The following is a 23,733-nucleotide window of genomic DNA, read 5'->3' on the forward strand; positions in this document are numbered from 1 at the left end:
AGTCGAAGTCCTATTGTCTCTTGCTCTGCAAGTCACCAAGGATATTTGTAAGAAATGAAGATTGGAATCTTCCTTTTAAAAAATCATGAGATCAGGCCCGGCGGCGTGGCCTATCGGCTAAAGTCCTCGCCTTGAAAGCCCCGGGATCCCATATGGGCGCCGGTTCTAATCCCGGCAGCTCCACTTCCCATCCAGCTCCCTGCTTGTGGCCTGGGAAAAGCAGGAGAGGACGGCCCAAAGCTTTGGGACCCTGCACCCGTGTGGGAGACCCGGAAGAGGTTCCAGGTTCCCGGCATCAGATTGGCGCAGTACCGGCCCGTTGCAGCTCACTTGGGGAGTGAAACATCGGATGGAAGATCTTCCTCTCTGTCTCTCCTCCTCTCTGTATATCCGGCTTTCCAATAACAATAAAATATTAAAAAAAAAAAATCATGAGATCTTGGGTATGTACCTCAAGTTTTTGAGGAGCTTCTAATGCAGACTGGTCAGTCATTTCTTCAAACGTGTTAAGCCCTCCTGCGTTCTCAGGACTCTGAATTTAAAACTTGTCAGAGTTCCCCAATAAAGGTAAGCACGGTCCCTTGGACGTATGGATTAGTCCTGGAAAGATGACCCTGCCAAGGAGGGGCAGTCAGAAAAAGAGCAGCATTCCAGGCACAGAACAGTTTGAGGATGATGCGTTGTGGGTTCTACTAGTACGACATGGAGCAGTGAGGTCTTAGAGAAATGAGGGCTTGCATTGTAAATTGTGTTTTTGTCCTGAAAGAGACCACGTGTACTGCAGGCACTGTGCCACACAGTTCCAAACATCTCTTGGTAACAACCAACCCCTTTAAGGACAGCCCAGAATAAATCCTACCAAGTGCAGCCAGTGTCCAGGTGCTGGGAGCCAAGGGGGGACGAGGGGGTTAAGCAAAGAGCAATCAGTGCAGCAATGCAAAATGAAGGCTGACATCATGTCACTAAGGGTCTAGCAAGTCCAGCTTCTATTGGAAGGTGGGTTTGTTGACATGTTAGGAAAATGATTCTAACAAAGCATGGGAAGAGGAGGAAAGAACTGAGTCCATGTCTCCTGGAAATTCGTGAAATGTGGCACAGGGGAGTCTGGAATGAGATCTGGATTTGCAGTCTGCCAACTACTGAGAGCCTATCCAAGGAAGCCTCTTACCTGTAAAATTGGAACTAAAGCCTGCTCTCCAAGTTGTTATGAAGATGAAATTATACAAAGCCTGGGCAACACAGGCACTACAAAGTGAAATTAAGGGTAAGGGAGGGAGTTGATTTTTTTTTACCTAAGTTTTTTTTTTTTTTAATCAGAAAGGCAGATACATAGAAAAGATAAAGGTCTTCTGTCTGCTTTCACTCCCCAAGTGGCCAGAGCTAAACCCATCCAAAGCCAGGAGTTTCTGGGTCTCCCACGTGGGTGCAGGGCCAAAAGGCTTTGCTTTTTTTTTTTTTTAAGATTTATTTTTATTGGAAAGGCAGATGTACAGAGAGGAGGAGAGACAGGAAGATCTTCTGTCCGATGATTCGCTCCCCAAGTGAGCCGCAATGGCCGGTGCCGTGCCAATCCGAAGCCAGAAGCCAGAACTTCTTTCCAGATCTCCCACGCGGGTGCAGGTTCCCAATGCTCTGGGCCGTCCTTCGACTGCTTTCCCAGGCCACAAGCATGGAACTGGATGGAAAGTGGAGCTGCCAGGATTAGAGCCAGCAACCATATGGGATCCTGGCGCGTTCAAGGGGAGGACCTTAACCACTATGTTATCGCGCTGGACCCAAGGATTTGTTTCTAAAGGCAAGAATGTGTAGGTCAAGAAGCCACAGCGAATTGTTCTGCAGGCGAGAAAAGCAGCCTTCCCGACCGGAATTTCTATTTGGAGGAACTTAGAGTGGGTGCTAAGGTTGGTTTTTACCTGAAGGGATCTCCCAGTGTGTGTGGCTATGTGGGATAATAGGGCGTTTGGGGGCGGGGATGTTGGAGATTGGCCATCTCCCTTTGTGCATCACCCGAGGACACTGGGCACCCCAGGGCCCTCTAGATTCTGTGTGTGTTACCGCCTGGGGAGGATCACCTGTGAGCCACCCGTGCACTCCAAAATGTGCGCCCACCCTTGGAGACCAGGAAGGTCTGCGCGCTCGGTGGTGGGGGAGGGGAGGGGACGCCATCACAGAGGCCTCCTAGCAACGGCACACCAGCCTGGGCTGGGAGAGGAGGCTGCCATGGACCAGCAGGGCGTCACCATCACCACCGCAGGAGTAAGACGGCCTGGAGTGTAAAGTGCTTGCCACAGCCAGTGAACTGCGTCTACTCATCTTTGTAACTTCAGCCCATCTGCCCTGGCCTTGCGTTCCTGCTGCTCTTTTTACTTGGTCTTGATAGATAGAATTTTTTCTGAATTCTATTTCCTTTTCCTGTGCGGCTGCCATAGCTGCCACCTTCACCGTGTGTCTTCCTTCTCACGAGTAATTGCACTAGACAATTAGGAGAAGATTTCTTTCTCCTCCTGTTAGCCCGGAGAATGGAATTTTCTTAGCTCCATTTTGCCCCACCTGCTATTTTAATATTGATCTATAAAATTTTAAAGTTTTTGTTGCAGTTTTTAAATAAATTTGGATGGGATGCTTAACCCTTCTTTTATTATGATGATTATTTTTTTCACCTCAAAGAGAATTTAAAATAGAAAATGAGTTTAGATCACCTCCCTTGGGCAAAAGCAAACAGCAGCTGCCAATTACTTGCTTTAGATTTAGCATGTTTATTTTCTTTCCTCTCCTACCACCTCATTTCCCTGAATAGAGTTGGGAGACCTCACTTGACCTGACTGAGAAAGCTCCCCTGGCCCATCACTATAAAATATACAATGATTCATGTTTGATAAGAGAATCTATAGAAGCCAGACAGAGCAGCATGGATGAAACAAAATGCTTTAGAGAAATGCACATATTTCCTCGTTAAAATGAAAGCCTAGTGGATAAAAGTAGAGTGGACAAAAGTTACTGCTCTAACTGAACCTCTTTGCTTGGCAGAGGCAGCCCATTTGTTGAGCAAGGATCATGGGAGCACGTGTTTACACGAGCAGTGCTTTATTCTCACGCCAACTCCTGTAGTACTTTATTTTTATGTTCTTGTGAGGAAGCGGAGGTGTGAGGATTGCATAACTTATCCAGTGCCCTTAGCTGGGAAGTGATGGGGCTGGGCCTCAAGGCCAAACATGCCACCAAGTACAACACTTCTGTACTAAGAACACCATGTTGTATTATGTCAAATGTTCTTAAAATACCTCTCTAAAACAGAATGTATTACTGTTTAAGTTCAGCAAAGGGAATCTAGAGACTCAAATGCATTAAAGGTTATAAAATAGCAATTTAAAGAAATAAGTGAGTGTAATTGATCATTATGTAGCTTTTATTTTCATAAAGGCTTAGCAATTTGATACATGTATTTCTCCCAATTTTTTATAACATATCTATTTCTAAAGGATCATCTATCAAAAATAAGTGTATTTTGTGCTTGTTGATAGAAACCAACCCGGAAGACGTCATCTTTTGAAAGAGAAGGATGGTGGCGAGTAGCATTAACAGTGTGTATATCTTCAGTCTTTCCTATTCAATTGGTTGCAATTCGCTTTAGTACCTTAATCAGTACATAACCGTAAGAAGACAGTCGTTATTTGGATCCGTGTGGCCCTCTAACGTCAGCACCAGCAGATGAATGCAAAATCAACTTTAAATTTTGAGTGCAACAAAAGATGGGGAAAGCAAAGCAAGTTCAGGAATGTGGATGGTTTACAGGGTAGCTAGATGAGGTCAGTCTATGCTCTTATCCTCTTCGTGAGATTGTGCAAGAAAGAAAAAAAAAACCCACGTGTTGTAGAAGGGACCATTGGTGTCAGCTTTTATCTTAAATGCTGTGGAACCTGCAGTAGCATTTGTTGCCATGGTGAACACATATGAAGAGGGTATTACAAAAAAGAAAAATGACCCGAAGACTGTCCTCTCAAGAGACAGTTGCTGTATTGCAGATATATTTTCTGTATTGAGTACCCTGCAATAATAGAGGGACCCATGGGTCAAGGCCTGCTTGGAACTGAGCAAATCATTACAAATATTCACCTATTAATTGACAGCTAGGGAGAAAAAACTCTCATCTGCTAGTTTATTCCTCAAACCACTTCAGTGAACTTCGAAGGTGGATGGGGCTGGGATTGAACCCAGGCTCCATGGTGCGGGCTGTCTTGACAGCTAGGCCAAGCACCTGCCCTGAGCTCATGTTTGTAATGGCAAGTGAGCTAAGTGCTCTCAGGGGGAAGACGGCCACCAGAACAGCAGCCGCTAAACCAGGTCTGGCTGTTCAGCAGTACTGTGGTTGTGACTTCAAAGTACCAAGCCTCTGCTGAAAGTACTAAACCTCTCACTGGGCTAAGTAGACCATGTGGGCTGCCAGTCCCACCCCAGTTTCATTCACTCTCTTGAAAGCTGCAGAGGAACACTGTTCACTAAGTGGCTGTAGAATAGTCAGGAAACTATCCTTAAGCAGTCTCACTAGTGGCCTGGAATTTAGAGTCATAGTTATTGCATATTGAAATATGTATGTGAAGGTAAAAAAAAAATTGCTTTAGAGACAGAAAGAACCCCCATCCCCTGGTTCATTCTCAATGGCCATAGCAACTGGAGTTGGACCCATCTGGATCCAGAAGCTTCTACAGGTATCCCACATGGGTGTAGGGACGCAAGGCCATGGACCATCCTTCACTGCTTTCCCAGGGCATTAGCAGGGAGCGGTTGGTACTCAAACCAGTGCTCATATGGTAGGTATGCTGGTGCTCTAGGCAGAGGTTTAGCTTGATACACTACCACACCAGCCCCTGAAGTTACTTTTAAAAAATTTTTTATTTTTATTGGAAAGGCAGATTTACAAACAGAGAGAAAGGTTTTCCATTTGCTTATTCACTTCTCAAATGGTCACAATGGCCAGAGCTGAACTGATCCGAAGCCAGGAGCTTTTTCCAGGTCTCCTATGCGGGTGCAGGGTCCCAAGGCTTTGGGCCGTCCTCTACTGCTTTCCTAAGTCGCAAGCAGGGAGCTGGATGGGAAGCAGGGCCACTGGGATTGGATCCTGGCACATGCAGACAAAGACTTTAGCCATTAGGCTACTGCGATGGGCCCAAAGGTGCCTTTTATATGTTAACATTCACATAAAACTGATTTGCTGTAACCACAACTTGTTCAGAAAGAAATTAATAATTATTCCCTTGAAATGTTGTCTATCAGGAGTGTCTATTATATCAGGGGAACTCCAAAAGTTTGTGCAGAAGTGGAATTGAACAATATATTTACCTTGATGCAAAGCACTTTGAAATCCATTTTGTAATTGTTAAAGATGATCTGCTTTTTCTGTGAAAGTTTTGAAGGCCCCTAGGATTTCATTGTTAGATTACGAAACAGTAAGAAATACTACTTATAAATTACTCTTCCGGAAGTGATGCTTTGGGAGCAGGTACAGGTGAATGCAATGGCTTATAGCAGGTGTTGATTTTCCCCAGAATACTCCTATACCTGGCACGTACCACCTGAAAACTTTCCTTGAAGAAGCTTTGTTAAATCCAGTGACAGCAACATACAATTTTAAAAATGAAGGAAGGAAAAAGCTACCTCTTGTGCAAAGAAACAATCCAGTCCTGAATGATCTTCCACAGTACATGCCTCCTGATTTCCTGGACCTGTTAAAGAAGCAAGTAGCCACTTACTCATTCAAAGACAGGCCTCGGCCCAGCCCCAGCATGCTAGTTGATAAAGATAAGGTAAGCACTTGCCACATTAGGTTTTGTGGGTATCTACTAAGAGTCCCTAAGGAAAACAGGCCTTATCCTGTGCATATGTCTTCCTCCAGGGGGGATGGGAACCCTTAGCGTATCTTATTTCCTATAGAAACCAAGCAAGAATGGAGGAGTGAGGGCTGTGGCACAGTGCATTATGCTGGTGCTAGGGGTGCCTACACTCCTCACATCTGAGCACTAGTTCAAGTCCTAGTTACACCTGTTCGTATCCAACTTCCACTAACGTACCTTGGGAAGTCAGCAGAGTGGCTCAATGCCTGGATCTCTGGCATCTGAGCGGGAAATCAGGATGGTCTCAGCCTGGCCCTGCCCTGGCTTCAGAGGGCATTGGAGAAGTGACCCAGCGTGTGGAAGACTGAGCATTTTTAGTTGTTTGTTTGTTTTTAAGAAAGATTTATTTATTGAAAGACAGAGTGACAAAAAAAGGAAAAATTTTCACTGACTGGTTCACTCCTCAAATGGCCACAACAGTCAGGACCGGGCCATGTTGAAACCAAGAGCTGGGAGCTCCTCTGGCTCTCCCACATGGGTGCAGGGTCCCAAGCTCTTAGACCCTCTTCCATTGCTTTCCCAGGCACATTAGCAGGGAGCTGGATCAGAAATGGAGCAGTCAGGACTCCAACTGGCTCATATATGGGATGCTGGTGCTTCAGGTGGTGGCTCCACCCACTATGCCATAATGTCAGACCCATGAATAAATCTTTTTTTTTTTTTTTTTTTTTAAGATTTATTTCCATTGGAAAGGCAGATAATACAGAGAGAAAGATCTTCCATCCCCTGGTTCACTTCCCAAGTGGCCTCAACAGCCAGAGCTGAGCCAATCCAAAACCAGGAGCCAGGAGCTTCTTCTAGGTCTCCCACATGGGTGCAGGGTCCCAAGGCTTTGTGCCATCCTCGACTGCTTTCCCAGGCCACGAGCGGGAGCTAGATGGGTAGAAGTGGAGCATCCTGGACATAAGCTGGTGTCCATATGGGACCCCAGTGGATACAAGGCAAGGATTCAGTCACTAGGCTTTCGTGTCAGGCCCCCTCATCAATAAATCTTAAGAAAGGGAGAGAAGGAAGGAAGGGAGGGAGGGAGGGAGGAAGATAAATCTTGACTTGCAAATGTGCCCATTAAGACTTTACCTGGTGAAGGCTCCTGAATCTAAGTAAAGGACATTGGGAAAAGTCCTGTGGAGTGGCTTGGCAGGACTGTCTTAGCTCAGGAGCCTCTGGGTCCTCATGTGTGATTCAGCCATACCAGTTCCCTGAGCGGTGATTACAGCGAGGTGTTTTAGAGAAAGCCCTGGCTGAGTATTCTTATTAGTGTGTCATACAACCATGTACCCCAGAGAAGCTCCATAAGTTTTTTTTCTTAATGTAAATGAGTACCTGGTTGCAGGAGGGTCAGATTCTGTTTTCAGTTGAAGCCACCAGTTTATTCGTGGCTTTGGTGGTAGCACACTGTAGGACTACACTTGTCACTCCGTGCTAGGCTCTGGGAAGGAAGGCATTGTTGGCCTGGAAATGCTGAAGTTGCCACATAAGATGAAAACACGTGCAGTGCTGAGATGAACTGCGTAGTGGGAAGCGTCAAGGGGAGAGGTCAGCAGAGGCTGGCTTGAAGGCCTGGAAGGCCTCTGCACTAGGGAGGGCTTCTTGGACCTTGACCACCATGGGTCTTTCATGTGGCTCTGTGGGCACCCATGTATATGCTCTCTGTTGCTTCTTCCTTTTTCTTTCATTTTGAAATGGGTAGAACAGATGTGATCTCCCATTTTTCCTGGAAGAAAACCCAAATAGCCTGTTTGAAGGCACAGGGTGCATACATGGGTAAGCTAGATAAATGCTTTTTACTAAGAACTTTCTGTTTTCAGTCTACTTTGTGCCTTCCGCTGTGCATGAGGGGCAGGCTGTACACAGACAAGAGACCTATCCAGGGAGGAGGGTATTGTTGAAGGTGTGAAACTGGCAGGAACATGGCCCATTCAAGAGATGCACTGGTGGTCTTGGCCTGATAGCCTAACGGCTAAAGTCCTCGCCTTGCATCCTTCTGGATCCCATATGGGTGCCGGTTCATTTCCTGGCTGCTCCATTTCCCATCCATTTCCCCGCTTGTGGCCTGAGAGAGCAGTCAAGGATGGTCCAAAGCCCTGGGATCCTGCACCTGCTTGAGAGACCTGGAAGAAGCTTCTGGCTCCTGGCTTCAGATCAGCACAGCTCCTGCTGTTGTAGCCACTTGGGGAGTGAATCAGCAGACAGAAGCTCTTTCTCTGTGTCTCTCCTCTTTTTCAATCTGCCTTTCCAGTAATAAATAGATAAATATTTTTAAAAAGAGAGAGAGAGAGAGAAGAGAAATGTGTTGATGCCCTGGTCTTGGGGCACTTGTCTCTGTTCACTGTGTCTTGATAGTTCTCTTGTATGGAGAAGCTGATCGTAATATCAACCTTCACAAGTTCATCAGAATATTACTGTGACAGCTTGAGAGGAAATGGCCTGCAACCACAAGTTAAGATGAGAGAGTCAGGGCAGCGGGGTTACGGGTGGTTCACAAGCCACGTGGGATGCCTGCATTCCATATCAGAGTTGCATTTGTTTGATTCCAATCTAGAGTTCTGTTAATGCACACCACTGGAGGCAGCAGATAATGGCTTAGGTGCTTGGGTCCCTGCTCTCCATGTGAGAAACCCATACTGACATCTCCTTTCTTGGCCTAGCCCTGCCAGCATCTGTGGAGGGAACTACATGATGAAAGATCTCTCTATCTCTCTCTTCCTTTAAAATAAAAGCGAAACAAACACATAAAAATACACTAAAAGGTGCAAAGGGTTGGGATTTTAAGGTGAACAAGGAAGCTTTAGCAGGTTGGGCATACAACTGTTGACACATAGACACCTCCTACTGCCTGGCAAATTATAGCTTTGAAATAGAACAGAATGATAGGTGTGAACTGGGTAAATCTTACCCTGTCTGTTCTAGTGGATGAATGTGATCATTTATGCTTGCACTTTATGACGTGGGATTGGGTAACCAAGCTACATGTGAAGTTGCTCTGGTCATTTTAAACACAAAATCCTCCTTTCCCCCCTGCATTTAACTTTCTTTCTGCTTCCTCACTACTTGATTTTGTGGGTCTCTGGAGGTCCACCACAGGCCCACTATTGAAAGGGAAAGCACAGAAGGCTGGCACTGGGCACAGTCCCAAAGTGTTAAGTGGCAGGAGAATTTGGATGTGTAGGGCGTGCAGAAGGACAATGTGTGACGTTGCCATCTGGGATGCTCACAAATGTTAGAGAACCTTGCATCCAGAGCCACCTCTTCTGCTTCCCATCCAGCTTGTTGCTAATGTCCCTGCAAGGCTGCAGATGACGGCCCAAGTACCTGGGTCCCCGTCACCCAAGTGGGAGATCCAGAGAGAGTTTCTGGCTTCTGGCTTGGGCCTGGCTTAGCCCTCCTTGTTGAGGGCCTTTGGGGAGTGAACCAGCAAGGTGGAAGGTCATGTGCTCTGTCTCTCTCAGCTTCACTCTGTCTTTCAAATAAGTAAATAAATTTTAAAAAGAAATAAACCCTACAAAAAGCATGTTTTCTTTTTTTTTCTGCTCCCTACCACCTACAAAGTATTAAGCTCCAGCAACTAAAAGAATTCAGTCTTTCTACACTTCTGTGGTTTCTATTTCAAAGGCATATGATAAAATGTTTACAACATGAGAAATACTCAGATGTCGTACTGTTAACTTACCAATAAAATTCATAATTCTATTGGTTAATAGAACTATTCAATAGAGTACTATTAAATAGAATATTATCAAATAGTAGAATCTTTTGAACTTTAGGTAGATAAAGTACATTCTTGTCATTCAAATAGAATAGCATTATCAAACTCAGTAATTTTTATAGAAACTTGACCTTGTACATTAGCACTTTTCATTTGTAAAGAAGTTTTAACTTTTTAAAATATAGATTTACTGCTTTCTCTAGTAATTGCTTTTTTTTTTCTTTAGAGATTTATTTTTATTGGAAAGGCAGATACACAGAGAGGAGAGACAGAGAGAAAGCTATTCTGTCCACTAGTTCATTCCTCAAGGGGATGCAATGGCTGGAGCTGAGATGAGGTGAAACCAGGAGCTAGGAGTCTCTTCTGGGTCTCCCACACGGATGTGGGGGTCCCAAGGCTTTGGGTCATCCTCAGCTGCCTTCCCAGGCCACAAGCAGGGAGCTGGATGGGAAAAGTGGAGCCGCCAGGATACAAACTGGTGCCCATATGAGATCCCGGTGCATGCAAAGGGAGGATTTAACCACTAGGCTATCACACTGGTTCCAGTTACCATTCTTCTTAAAACCTTCATTCTTTTTTTTTTTTTTTAAGATTTATTCATTTTTATTACAAAGTCAGGCATACAGAGAGGAGGAGAGACAGAAAGGAAGATCTTCCATCCGATGATTCACTTTCCCAGTGAGCGCAACAGCAGGTGCTGTGCCGATCCGAAGCGGGGAACTGTTGGAGTTCGTGCAGTGGATGTGGGGGACAGGAAGGTGTGAAGAGTATTGTTCCATTGCAGGCAGGGCCACGAGGAACTTGCCGCTGCATGGCAGGGCCTGGCGGATGTCTCTACAACCACCTGATTGCAACTCCACCTTCTTTTGCTTGGACACTGGACCACCCTGCAGAAGAATTCTAATCCATTCAGGCATTGTTTGCTACTGTGGAGCTCGCCATTTACTCAATGTGAGCTTGGAGGTTAATGTCAATAATAATGTCTTACAAAAGGGCCTTCTATTATTCCTACTGTCTTGGCTGTCCCCATTGACCTTCTGCTAATCAAAGGACCTGTATTTAGGGTTTCATTCTTTCCTTGATCTTTAGGTTCTCCTTTTCTTTGTGATACAAGATTAAGTTGTAGAATAAGAATTATAATAGGAACTTCTATTGTTTTAAGGTAAAACAAATGGCAGAATTATCCTTAGAAACACCCACTTGACCATGAGGTAAAATGTCTGAGCCAGAGTTTGACTGTTTTGTATAAATAAAGCGGACAGCTTTCTCGCATTATCCATTATGATCATGAAATCGTAGTGGTCCATTTCTTTCCCCTTTGCGCCTAATCTAGGCACCCTTCTTGAGTTCCGAACTCAGCTGGAGCTGGACTCCGGCATGGAACCAGGAACTTCCTTCAGGTCTCCCATGCGGGCGCAGGGTCCCAAAGCCCTGGGCCGTCCTCGACTGCCCTCCCAGGCCACAGGCAGGGAGCTGGATGGGAAGTGGAGCTGCCAGGACCAGAACTGGTGCCCATATGGGATCCCGGGGCGTTCAAGGCGAGGACTTTAGCCGCTAGGCCGTGCTGCAGGGCCCTGGATTTCAAAATTATTACACAGAAATAAACTTAGTTTTTCAATTCTTTTTCCATTAATGTTTGAAAGTATTCTTGCAAAATCAAAAAAATAAACAAACAAAAAAGAAAGTATCCTTGCATTCTACAATAAAAATGTGTTATTTCTCTAATAACAACAAAATCATTGCAAAAGTTCCGGGGCGACCTCAAATACCCTTGGGAAAGGGCAATGTAGAAATGAGTGCATATACACACACAAACACATTCACAGCTCAAATACGGATATGCATATCTCTAGTTAGGCTCTGAGTCACCAGCTGAATTACTGTTTTAGAATAAAGGTTTTAAGGGCCCGGCGGTGTAGCCCGGCGGCTAAGGTCCTCGCCTTGAACGGCCCGGGATCCCATATGGGCACCAGTTCTGGTCCTGGCAGCTCCACTTCCCATCCAGCTCCCTGCTTGTGGCTTGGGAAAGCAGTCGAGGACGGCCCAATGCTTTGGGACCCTGCACCCGTGTGGGAGACCCAGAAGAGGTTCCCGGCTTCGGATCGGCACCGCACCGGCCATTGCAGCTCACTTGGGGAGTGAATCATCGGACGGGAGATCTTCCTCTCTGTGTCTCTCCTCCTCTCTGTATCTCTCTGTGTCTCTCCTCCTCTCTGTATATATCTGACTTTGTAATAAAAATAAATAAATCTTAATAATTTTGAAATCCATGTCCATGCAAACTCTTCAAAAATTTCCTGGGAGGTAGCACTGGCTTAGCAGTTAGGACAAAAATGACAATCTTTTAATTAGCTTCACCACATGAATGCCCATTAGGACAGCACATTCCGTATCAAGAATGCCTGGGTTTCAGTCCTGGCTTTGCCCTCTTTTGTCCAGCCTCTTACTAATGTGCACCCTGAGCAGCAGCAGGCAATGGCGGCTCAGTTCCTGGAGTCCTCGCCACTCATGTTGGAGATGAAATACCCTTGTCATGGACAAAATTGGAGCCACTTCTCTCTGCGCGCGTTCCCTTTAAGACATGCTATTGCCCCTCCCTTTACAATCACCCACTGAGCCCTGGGCATTTTCCCTCATTTCTTGGTGATCTTCGCTCCCTTTGTCCCCTGCCACTCTTTCTACTACTCCTATCGTAAATTCAGTGCACGTGGAGATGAACTTCCAACCAACTGACTTCTCAGGTTCTAGAATCCTCTACCTCACCCTTTGGAATCTTTTTAAGACCAAAAATGGCAGTCTTTTAATAATCTCCATCATATGAATCCTTCTCTCTCTCTCTCTCTCTCTCTCTCTCATTTGAAAGTCTGAGTTACAGGGATAGGATGGGGTGGCAAGTAAGTGATCTATTTCACAATGGCCACAATGTGGGCTAGGCCAGGATCTAGCCAGGCTGAGGCCAGGAGCTTGATCCAAGTCTCCCATGTGGTCCAAGACTAGGGTCACCTTCCATTGTTTTTCCCAAGACATTAGCAGGGAGCTGGATGGAAAGTGGAGCAGCCAGGACACAAAGTGGCACCCATATAGGATGCCAGTGGTGGCTTTACCTGCTATGCCACAGTGCTTCAGTCCCTTTTGTGATATCCCAGCCCCAGCAGTTTTTCTATTCCTCTCAGCCTGTAATTCCACCTTTTCACAACCTTGTAGCCCCCTGGTGTTTTCCTTCTGAAGCTTAAATTCCATAGTTAATCATTATAGTTATTCCCTGCACACACCATCAATTTCCTTGCCCCGACTGCTCATTTCCCAGTTGCTTGACAAAGCCACACCCTGGTTGAATCTCACTCTTGGCATACTTTGTACCTGCATCCATGTAGTTGAATGCGGAGTTCTGTTTGAACCCCTTCACCCCCAGTGGGGACTAAATGGACTTTGCTAGTTTGTTTACTTATCCATGTGGCATTATCACACATCTCTGTTCAAACCTCCAACACCTCCTCCCCAGCTCTCTCCCCTTCTCCTGGTGCTTGCTGCCTTTGCTCCTCCTCCTCCTTGACCCCTGGGTGGACCCCAGACCTGCAAACCTCTTCTTGATTTACAGTGACTCCCCGGAGTGAGTCGTTATCCAGTTTCATGGCTAGGAACACTGTTTATTTGTGCCTAACCTCACATACGTCTGCCCACACCATCCTCCTGAGTTGCATGCTTGCATGTCTGAGTGCCTTTTTGACATGCCGGCTTGTTCAATCCAGAGTTTCCCAACTTCAGTTTAGAGAGGGTGCATCATACAATGTATGATGTTTAGCAGCAATCCTGGCTCATACTCATTAGATGCCATTAGCAATCTCTCCTCCCAGTGGCAACAACCAAAAATGTCCCCAGACCGTACCAGATGTCCCCTGGGTGGTAGAGATATTCCTGGTTGAGGACCACTGGATTAAGGCATTAAGGCATGAAGATAATGGGTGCGATCTCCAAAGTTTTTCTTGACAGCCTATATATAATGAAATGACTTCACTCTTGATTTCACCCCCACCTGCCCTTTTAAAGTGGAGTTTTACTTTTTTTCCCATGTATTTTATTTTATTTGAAACGCAGAATACACACACACACACACACACACACACACACACACACTGGGGAACGGAAAGACAACTTTCATTCACTCCCCAAATGCCCATACAGCCACAGCTGAACTAGACTGAAGCCAGGAGCCTGAAACTCCATCCACACTGCCCATGTGGTGAGCAGGACCCAAGTACTTGAACCATTCTTTGTGGCCTCCCAAGGTGGGCATTAGTGGAAAGCTGGGTCCGAAACAGACATTCTGAGTTGGGATTCAGGATTCCTAAACGGCAACTTACCTGGGCCAGACATGCACCTTTTGGCTTCCCTGTTATCCCTCTCACTGCTGCTGAGCCAGTAGGCTCCTGGCTACATCTTGTACTCACCACTCCTCTGGCCTCCAGTTCTTTGTGTTCTTTTGGCTGAAATGCTCCAATCCTAAATATCCTCTCTCACTCCTTTCTAAGTTGTTGTTCAAGTCTTTCCTTCCTAAAAGCTCCATTTCACTGGCCCCCTAGCACTCCTAATCTGCTGTCTCTGAGCGTGTTTCTCCCCTGCTGAACTTGAGGACAGTATGTCGGTACCAACTTACATCTAGCCCTGCTTCCCCTGTTCTTGTTGGCCTTCAGGAACCACCAGCTTGTTCTCTTTGGTGTCAGGTTTTTTTTTTTTTTTTTTACCTTCTGCCTAGAAAACAGAAAAGTAATTGTCTTTCTGGGTCTAGCTTATTTCACTTAACATAGTGTCCTCCAGTTCTGTCCCTGTTGCCACAAATGACAGGATTTCATTATTCTGTATGGTTGAATAATTTTGTTTTGGGTGTATATACCACCTTTTCTTAGCCGTTTGTGACTACTGCTGCAGTAACTGAGGGAGTACAGGTGTTTCCTTGATAGGCTGATTTCACATACCCCGGAGTGAGGTGGCTGGATCATGATGGCTCTCTAGCTCCTTGAGGCTTCAGCAGCTGCACTAACTGATGTGTGCATTCCCGCCGCAGACCCTCCAGCATTTGGCATTCTTTGCTTTTTTGGATAAAAGCCATTTGGATAAGAAGATACTGATTATAGTTTTCATTTGCATTTTTCTGATGACTAATGTCGAGATTTTTCCCATATACTTCTTGACAATTTGCATATCTACTTTTCAGAAATGTCTATTTTTGGGGCTGGGCCATGACACCAACTGGCACACAAGAGGACTGGGTCTAGCGGCAAATTCTGTAGGGGATTTGTGCGCTCACCCCCTTGGGACTGTAGCACCCCCGGTTTGTGTGAGAGCTTAGGGTGGGATTGAGGGGGGATTGGGCCAGGCTAGGCTGCAGCATCCAATCACAAATGCCGAGACTGGCGATGGAGGGTGGTGGGGTGTCATGCGCAGAAGTTAGGGCTGCAGATGGGCCTGGTTGGAGTTATTGAGAGTTGCCCCAACAAGGCTGCAATTCCCACTGGTGTGCATAAGGGCTGGATTTGTACTGGGCTGAGTCGGGTTAGCCCGCAGTACCCAGAAGCTTGTATAGGAGATGGAGTTGGAGGCAGAACTGACCAGGCAGTTGCATTCACCAGGATGTGTGTAGGCTGATGAAGGTGTCTGGCTGAACCAGACCCCATACTAGCTGGTGTCCACAAGACTCAGGTCTGGGGATCACTCAAACAAGCTTTCTTGAAAAACTCTCCAGCTGAACTTTGGACTCAAACTACAGTCACAGGGGAAATCACAAAATATGTGGTCCTAGCATTCTGTCTTTTCTTCGCCATACGTTTTTATAGAAAAACCAACTAGTAGTAAATATGTCAATTTATTTCTGTGTTCTCTATTCGGTTCCATTGGTCTACATGTCAATTTTCGTGCCAGTACCATGCTGTCTTGATTACTATAGAGACTAGATACTGTAATGCTCCAACTTCGCTTCTTACAGAAAAGAATTCTTTGGTTATTGAGTCTCTTTGGTGGTTGGAATTTTTTTCTATTCCTGTGAAGAATGTGTTTTCATGGGGATTACACTTAATCTGTAAATTATCTTGAGTAGTATGTACATTTTAGTAACATTAATTCTTTCAACTTATGAATATGGGAGATCTTTTTGTTGTTTTGTGTCGTCTTCCAGTTCTTTAGTTAATATTTTGGAATTTGACATTGTAGAAGTTATTCATTTCCTTGGTTAAATTTAAATTTATACTTATTAATATAACTACTAAAAGGCAAAGGGGGGCCTGATGCAGTAGCCTAGTAGCTGAAGTCCTCGCTTTGCATCCTCTGGGATCCCATATGAGTGCCGGTTCATGCTCTGGCTGCTATACTTCCCATCCAGCTCCCTGCTTTGGCCTGGGAAAGCAGTGGAGGATGGCTCAAGTCCTTGTGACCCTGTGCCTGCATGGGACACCTGGAAGAGCCTCTTGGCTCCTGGTTTCAGATTGGCTCTGGCCGTTGCAGCTGCTTGGGGAGTGAACCCGCAGGTGAAAGATCTTTTTCTGTGTTTCTCTCCTCTCTATAAATCTGCCTTCCCGATAAACATAAATAAATCTTCAAAAAAAAAAAAAAAAAAAAAAAAAGAGGCAAAGAGGGTGGGTAGATAGAAAGGGAGAGAGAAAGAGAAGTTTCATTGCTGACCTATGTCTCAAATGCCCATGAGGGGATTCTTGCAGTGACCAGGGCTGAACCAAGGCTAAAGCCATGGACCAAGAATGCAACCCAGGCCTTGAGTAAGGATGATTAGGAACCCAATCATCATGAACACCTGAATCAGCACCTCTGCCTTCCAAGGTCTACAGCAGCAGGAAGACAGAGTCGGAGGCCAAAGGTCAGCACTGAACCCAGGCACTCCCGCTGATGTGCGCATGCCAAATGGTGTCTTTACTGCTAGGCCAAATTCCTGTCTTGCTTTCTTATTTCTTTTTTTTTTTTTTTTAAGATTTATTTATTTTTATTACAAAGTCAGATATACAGAGGAGGAGACACAGAGAGGAAGATCTTCCATCCGATGATTCACTCCCCAAGTGAGTGCAACGGCCGGTGCTGCGCAGCTGAAGCCGGGAACCAGAAACCTCTTCTGGGTCTCCCACACGGGTGCAGGGTCCCAAAGCTTTGGGCCGTCCTCAACTGCCCTCCCAGACCACAAGCAGGGAGCTGGATGGGAAGTGGGGCTGCTGGGATTAGAACCAGCGCCCATGTGGGATCCTGGCACCCATGTGGGATCCTGGCGCGTTCAAGGTGAGAACTTTAGCTACTAGGCCACGCCTCAGGGCCCTCTTGATATATTTCTTAGCAAGTTAATTAATTACTATATAAAAGTGCAACTTTTAACAATATGTTGATTTTGTATCCTGCGGCATCACTGAATTTGTTTATCAGTTCTAACGGTCATTTAGCGGAGTCTTGGAGCTTTTCTGGCTGTAGAGTCACGTTGTTCTCTTGCAGTTTATCTTTGATCTTGAACATTTATTTTTTGTTTGTTTTTAAAGATTTATTCATTTTATTACAAAGTCAGATATACAGAGAGGAGAGACAGAGAGGAAGATCTTCCATCCGATGTTTCACTCCCCAAGTGAGCCGCAACGGGCCAGTGCACGCCAGTCCGAAGCCGGGAACCTGGAACCTCTTCCAGGTCTCCCACACGGGTGCAGGGTCCCAAAGGTTTGGGCCGTCCTCAACTGCCTTCCCAGGCCACAAGCAGGGAGCTGGATGGGAAGTGGAGCTGCCGGGATTAGAACCGGCGCCCATATGGGATCCTGGGGTGTTCAAGGCGAGGACTTTAGCCGCTAGGCCACGCTGCCGGGCCCTTGAACATTTATTTTTGTGAATTCCCTGAGGCCCAAGAGGATGAGTGGTTTTTGCCATGGGAGGTTTGTATGTTTGTCTCTGCTATATGTAGGGAAGCTACCAGTCTGGCTCCACTTGCAATGCACTTGCTTATGTGTTCTTGGATCACTCCAGTGCTGTGAATTAGACAGGAACCCACAGAGGAGACCCCACCTCTCAAGGATGGGTTCTGCCCCCTCTCAGTTCCACTTAGCATCGCAGCATCCCTGAAGTTCCTAGGGCAATGGGACGAGGTGGTAGGACTGACTTTCAGAAAGGGCCCTTTTAATGTCCCAAATTCCCATGGGTAGGGATGCCATTAGATTAATATTCATAGGACAATTATATATATATAAATTAGGAGGGTGATAGTTCATAGATGTGATATTAAATGCATATTTGTCTTTTTACGGGGCACTTAATTAACATTGGTTTCTATTTGGGAAGTGGGGGACACACAGGGTGTGAACATTCCTTTATTTCTTTGTTTAAGATCTTGAATTGTTTTCATTGTGTAATGGCCTTTTTCAACTATATTCATGAGTAAGAAACTGAAAATTTTTTCCAATTTTTTCCTCATATAATCTCTTTATAAGTTCCATTAAAAAAGATTTGTTTATTTATTTTAAAGAGTTCCAGAGAGAGGGAGAGCCAGAGATCCTCCAATGGCCACAACAGTCAACCTTAGGCCAAGAGCTAGGCACTTCATTGGGGTCTCTCACATGGGTGACAAGAACCCAAATACTTGAGCTGTTGTCCTCTGCTTTTCCCAGACCATTAGCAAGAAGCCGGGTCAGAAGTGGAGCAGTTGGAAAACAAGATGGCACACAGGGCCCGGCGGTGTGGCCTAGCAGCTAAAGTCCTCGCCTTGAACACCCCAGGATCCCATATGGGCGCCGGTTCTAATCCCGGCAGCTCCACTTCCCATCCAGCTTCCTGCTTGTGGCTTGGGAAAGCAGTCGAGGACGGCCCAATGCATTGGGACCCTGCACCCATGTGGGAGACCCAGAAGAGGTTCCAGGTTCCCAGCTTCGGATCGGCACAGCACCGGCCTTTGCGCTCACTTGGGGAGTGAATCATCAGACGGAAGATCTTCCCCTCTGTGTCTCCTCTGTATATCTGACTTTGTAATAAAATAAATAAATCTTAAAAAAAAAAAAAAACAAGATGGCACACATGGGATGCCAACATTGTTGGAAGTTGGGCTTATCCACTATGCCACAATGCTGGCCTTATTTGTTCTATTTTTAAAATTCTCTTGTTTTCTTCCTGGACTGGGCACTTTTAATAAAAATTGCAAATGAATAAAGCTTAAAATCACTGGAAGCTTCTATCCAGATTAGCTTTTTCACATAAAAGGACAGAAATCTGGTCACTGTGTCACAGCCTTGCCTCTACATCTGACCTACTTGCCAAATGCCGGGATGGGATTCTTGCAGTGGCCAAAGCCATGGACCAGGAACCAACCCAGGTCTAGCACAAGCATCTGGATCTTGCACAAGGACCTAAAATCTGTTTTAGGTCAAGAAACTGCAGTGTCGGGGGGCTGTCCTTCCTCCCAGGGCGCAGAGGCCTTTAGAAGGCTGAGTGTGGCTTCTCTACCTGTCTCCCCCATTCCCCAGATACAGGAAGGAAAAAAAAAGAGAAGGTGGAAATGGTGATCTCACCCACCTTCCTGTAGCCCTTGACCCTTATCACCCTAATCAACCATCATCAAAAATCAATAGAATTACTAATAAAAAAAGAAACTGCAAAGAACAAATCAAAGGATCCATTTCTATGTGTTCAAGGACATTTTTTATTGTTATTATTTTCTATGATAGTTTTGTAGACACAAGGATTCCTCCCTCTGCCTCTCTTCTTCCCTCCCCAATTTCCTATTCCATCATCTCCACCCCCATATTATCATAGTAGTATAATCCTTTATAGCAGTTACAAGTAAACATTCTGCTATTTAAAGTGTATCACGGAATTATAGGTATAGACAAAGAAAGATGATACAGTATCATATTGTCAAGGTATATTCCTTTTATTAGGGCGTAGATGCATACTGAAACATATCTTTGCTTCCCAGTATGTTAATCTCCATTATACAGTAATTCACCCCTGAGAATACATGTGTATACTTGTTTACATATTTATCTATTTGTATTGTATTTTGCATGAATACATCTGAGAGAACATACGATATTTGTCTTACATTAGAGAGAACATATGGTATTTATCCTTTGGGGACTGGCTTATTTCACTGAGCATAATGGGCTGCAGTTGGGACCATTTTGTTGCAAATGGTAGAATGTTGTTCTTTTTAATGGCTGTGTAGTATTCCATGTAATACATGTATCACAGTTTATTCATTTCTCTTTTGATGGGCAGCTGGATTGTATCCGTATCTTTGCTATTGTGTTGCTGTAAATACAGGATTACAGGTTACTTTCTCGTATACAGATTTCACTTCATTTGGATACATCCCCTGGTGCTTGCTTCGGCAGTACAAATGCTGAAATTGGATATATCCCCTGGAATGGGAAAGCTGAGTCATATGGTAGAACACTTTTCAGTTATGTGAGCACTCTCCATGGTTTAACTGTTGCTTCGGTAAAATGCCTTAACAACAGCAACAACAACAACAAAAAGTCAAAGGCAAAAGTAAAATCCCAAAGCAGCACAGGGCACAGAGGCAGGGCTGGTGGGGTGCTCCATGGTGAGCACTGAACACTCAGGCAAGCGAAGGCAGGTGAAATTTACTGAAACAAAACAAGGGCTCCCATAGCCCTGTGAGAGGGGGGGTCTCCTCATCGGCGAGCCCCTCCAAGCAAGGGCTCTGGGAACTCAGGGGCAAAGGGGGAGTTTCACAACTCCAGATGTGCTCCCACCTTGCTGTGATCGCATCCCGTTTCCTTATCTCTCATTCCTCCCGTCTTGTTCGTTTCCAGTCCCCCTAGCTTGCCTTTGGCAGACCTGTCTATGTACACGTAGGCCCATTTGTGTCTTACTACCTCAGCTGGACTAACCGGCTCCTGTCTCTGACACTAGAATTCTGTGAAATTAGTCTGTAGAAGTGAAAGGGAAATTGCTTAGGCCAACAAAAGTTGAGATTTGTTGCCAGTAGACAGACCCGTTTTGTAAGAAATGTCAGAAGAAATTCTTCGGGAGGGAAGAAAGTGATAAAAGTCAGAACTTGGATCTACAGTGAAGAAATGCAGAGAGTTTGGAAAAGAAATAAGTGAAAGTGAAATTAAAGTGTTGTTTTTATTCTTCTATTCTCAAAATCTGTTTTAAAGCCAGAGAGACAGAGATCTTGTATTTGCTGGTTCACGCCCCAAATGCCTGCACCAGCTGGAACTGGGCCAAATTGAAGTCAGGATGTCAACTGATACTAGGCACCCAACCACCTGACCCCAACCTGCTGCTCCCCAGAGGTCGCCATAGTAGCAGGAAGCTGGAATGGGAAGCGCAGCTGGACTCACATCCAGACACTGCAGTGTGAGATAAACCCATCTTACTAAGCGTTTTAACTGCTGAGCCAAATGCTTGCCCCTATGAAAAAAAAAATTCCAGCTGATCTAAATATGAACGTTGATTTCTTTAAAAATATTAACAGCGAAGTATCGTATTATGTATCGTATTGTGTATGTTCACGTCTATACCTTGTGTGTGTTCGTGTATGCTTATATGTAGCTACAATGAGTGACAGCCATGCCACCAAGTGTAGGAGGCAGAAATGAGGATCACTTGGTTATAACAAGGTACTCAATTACCCATAACGTGGTACAGTGTTATTTGAAGGCAACTTGGATTATATGTAAATATGTATTGTAATCTCTGGAGCAACCACTGGAAAAAAATTTTTCTATTAAAAGTAGCAAACCAAAAACTGCTGTACTGAGAAAGGAGAGAAATGGAATAATGTAAAACCTAGTTAAACCCACAAAATCTGAGGAAAGGAATGGAAAAGAAAATAAAAAGGAAGAAACAGGAGCAGCTATTAAAATAGTTATTGAATATGGCTACTATCAACGCAACTGAAAAAAATCACTTTGACCATCAGTGATGTAGGGGCATCCATTAAAAGATAAAATTGTCAAAGTGGACCAAGATTCAAGACGCAAACAAATAGTGTCTGCAAGACACTTTCTTACTTACAAAAAAGTTTCATTTACTTACTTCAAAGGTAGAGTTACAGAGAGGGAGAGAGACAAGGAGAGAGCAAACAGGTGATAGAACTTTTCCCTCTAGTCATTCTAAAGCCAGGAGCCAGGAGCTTCTTCCAGCTCTCCTACGTGGGTGCAGACCCCCAAGGCCAACAGCTGAAGAAGAGAAGTAGCAGATTATGCCAACAGAAAAATCACTTGACAAAACTCAAGATCTATTTGTCATCCAATCCCCAGTACATTAGGAATAGAGAACTTCCTCAACCTGAAGAATACTTACCAAAAAACCTACAGCTAACATCATACCCAATAGTTAGAAAGTAGCTTTAAAAAAACATTTATTCATTTTTATCTGAATGGCAAACTTACATACAGAAGGAGAGGTAGAGAAGGTCTTCCACTGTCTGCTTCATTTTCCAAATGACCACGGCAGCTAGAGCTGAGTAGATCTGAAGCTGGGAGCCAGGGGCTTCCTCCAGATCTCCCATTTGAGTGCAGGGTCCCAAAGACTTGGGTTATACTCTGGCCTTAAGCAAAGAACTGGGTTGGATGTGGAGCAGCTGGGACATGAATTGGTGCCCATATGGGATGCTGACAGGATAGGGTGCAGGATTAGCACATAGAGCAACCACACCAGCCCCAGAAAATAGAAGCTTTCCACTAATATCAAGAACAAAGTAAGTCACCCTCCAACCAGTCTTAGTTCTTGTTAATGCAATAAGATAATAAAAGGATAAAGAAATAAGACTGTCCTCATGCACAGAGGATGGGATTGTCCATGTAAACAATTCAGAAGGAAAAAAAAGAAATTCTTGGAACTAACATAGTAAGGTTGTAGGACAAAGACTAATAAACAAAAGCCAGTTGCTTTTCTAGAAAGCAGCAATGAATAAGTAGAATTTGAAATTAAAAGCAATACTGAGTCAAGTGTTTGGCTAACAGCAATAATACCATTTAAGATGTCCACAAACCCATGGAGAAATCTCTGGATTAGATTCCTGGCTTTCGTTCCCAATTCCAGCCTCATGACGAGGCAACCCTGGGAGGCAGCAAGTAATGACTCGGGAAGTTGCGTCCGTATTACTCACCTGCGAGGCCCGCATTGGGTTCCTTGCTTCTGTCTCCAGCTCTGACCTGTACCAGCTGTTGCAGTCATCTGGGGGAGTGAACCACCCCATGGAAGATGTTTTGGTCTGCCCCACCTCCGTGTCTCTCTAAATGAAAACAAACACATACACATAGCCAGCAAAGAGTGCCTTTCTCTTCTATTGGCCATATATCTGCCTAGAAATCATGAAATTTTATTTTACAAGAGTTTATTTTTAAAAGAGTTTAAAATATTCTTGAAAAAGATTTAAAAAGGGCCCGGCGGCGTGGCCTAGTGGCTAAAGTCCTCGCCTTGAACGCCCCGGGATCCCATATGGGCGCCAGTTCTAATCCCGGCAGCTCCACTTCCCATCCAGCTCCCTGCTTGTGGCCTGGGAAAGCAGTCGAGGACGGCCTAATGCATTGGGACACTGCTCCCTCATGGGAGACCCGGAAGAGGTTCCTGGTTCCCGGCTTCAGATCAGCACGCACCAGCCCGTTGCGCTCACTTGGGGAGTGAATCATTGGACGGAAGATCTTCCTCTCTGTCTCTCCTCCTCTCTCTGTATATCTGACTTTGTAATAAAAATAAATAAAACTTTAAAAAATAAAAGATTTTAAAAAATATTTACAGAGAGGGGCCTGGCATGATAACATAGTAGTTAAAGTCCTTACCTTGCAAGCGCTGGGATCCCATCTGGGCACTGGTTCTAATCTTGGCAGCCCTGCTTCCCATCCGGCTCTCTACTTGTGGTCTGGGAAAGCAGTAGAGGATGGCCCAAAGCCTTGGGACCCTGCACCCACGTGGGAGACCTGGAAGAGCTCTTGGCTCTTGGCTCCTGGCTGTCTGTGTATCTGCCTTTCCAACAAAAATAAATAAATCTTTAGAAAAAAAAAGATTTACAGAAAGAAGGAGAGACGGAGAGAAAGATCTTTCATCTGCTGGTTCACTCCCCAAGTAGCTGCAAAAGCCAGAGCTAAGCCAATCCAAAGCCAGGAGCCAGGAGCTTCTTCCCGGTTTCCCAGGTGGGTGCAGGGT

The 23,733-nt window shown here is 45.1% G+C and overlaps 1 protein-coding gene across 3 annotated transcripts in view; it reads left to right on the forward strand.

Moving 5' to 3' along the window:
• Positions 1–2,159: 2,159 nt before the first annotated feature.
• STPG4 (sperm-tail PG-rich repeat containing 4) overlaps positions 2,160–23,733 on the forward strand; it is a 44,789-nt gene continuing 23,215 nt past the window's right edge. For all 3 annotated transcript variants that reach the window (XR_009245981.1, XM_058667979.1, XM_058667981.1), the window contains exons 1-3: positions 2,160–2,256; positions 3,522–3,581; positions 5,544–5,801. Coding sequence is in view for 2 of the 3 variants with exons in the window: in XM_058667979.1 (XP_058523962.1) it covers positions 2,221–2,256; positions 3,522–3,581; positions 5,544–5,801 (354 nt within the window). In the remaining variant the exon portion in view is untranslated. The remainder of the gene's footprint in view (positions 2,257–3,521; positions 3,582–5,543; positions 5,802–23,733) is intronic.

This window comes from Ochotona princeps, chromosome 8 (genome assembly GCF_030435755.1).
Source record: "Ochotona princeps isolate mOchPri1 chromosome 8, mOchPri1.hap1, whole genome shotgun sequence".
Classification (NCBI taxonomy): Eukaryota; Metazoa; Chordata; class Mammalia; order Lagomorpha; family Ochotonidae; genus Ochotona; species Ochotona princeps.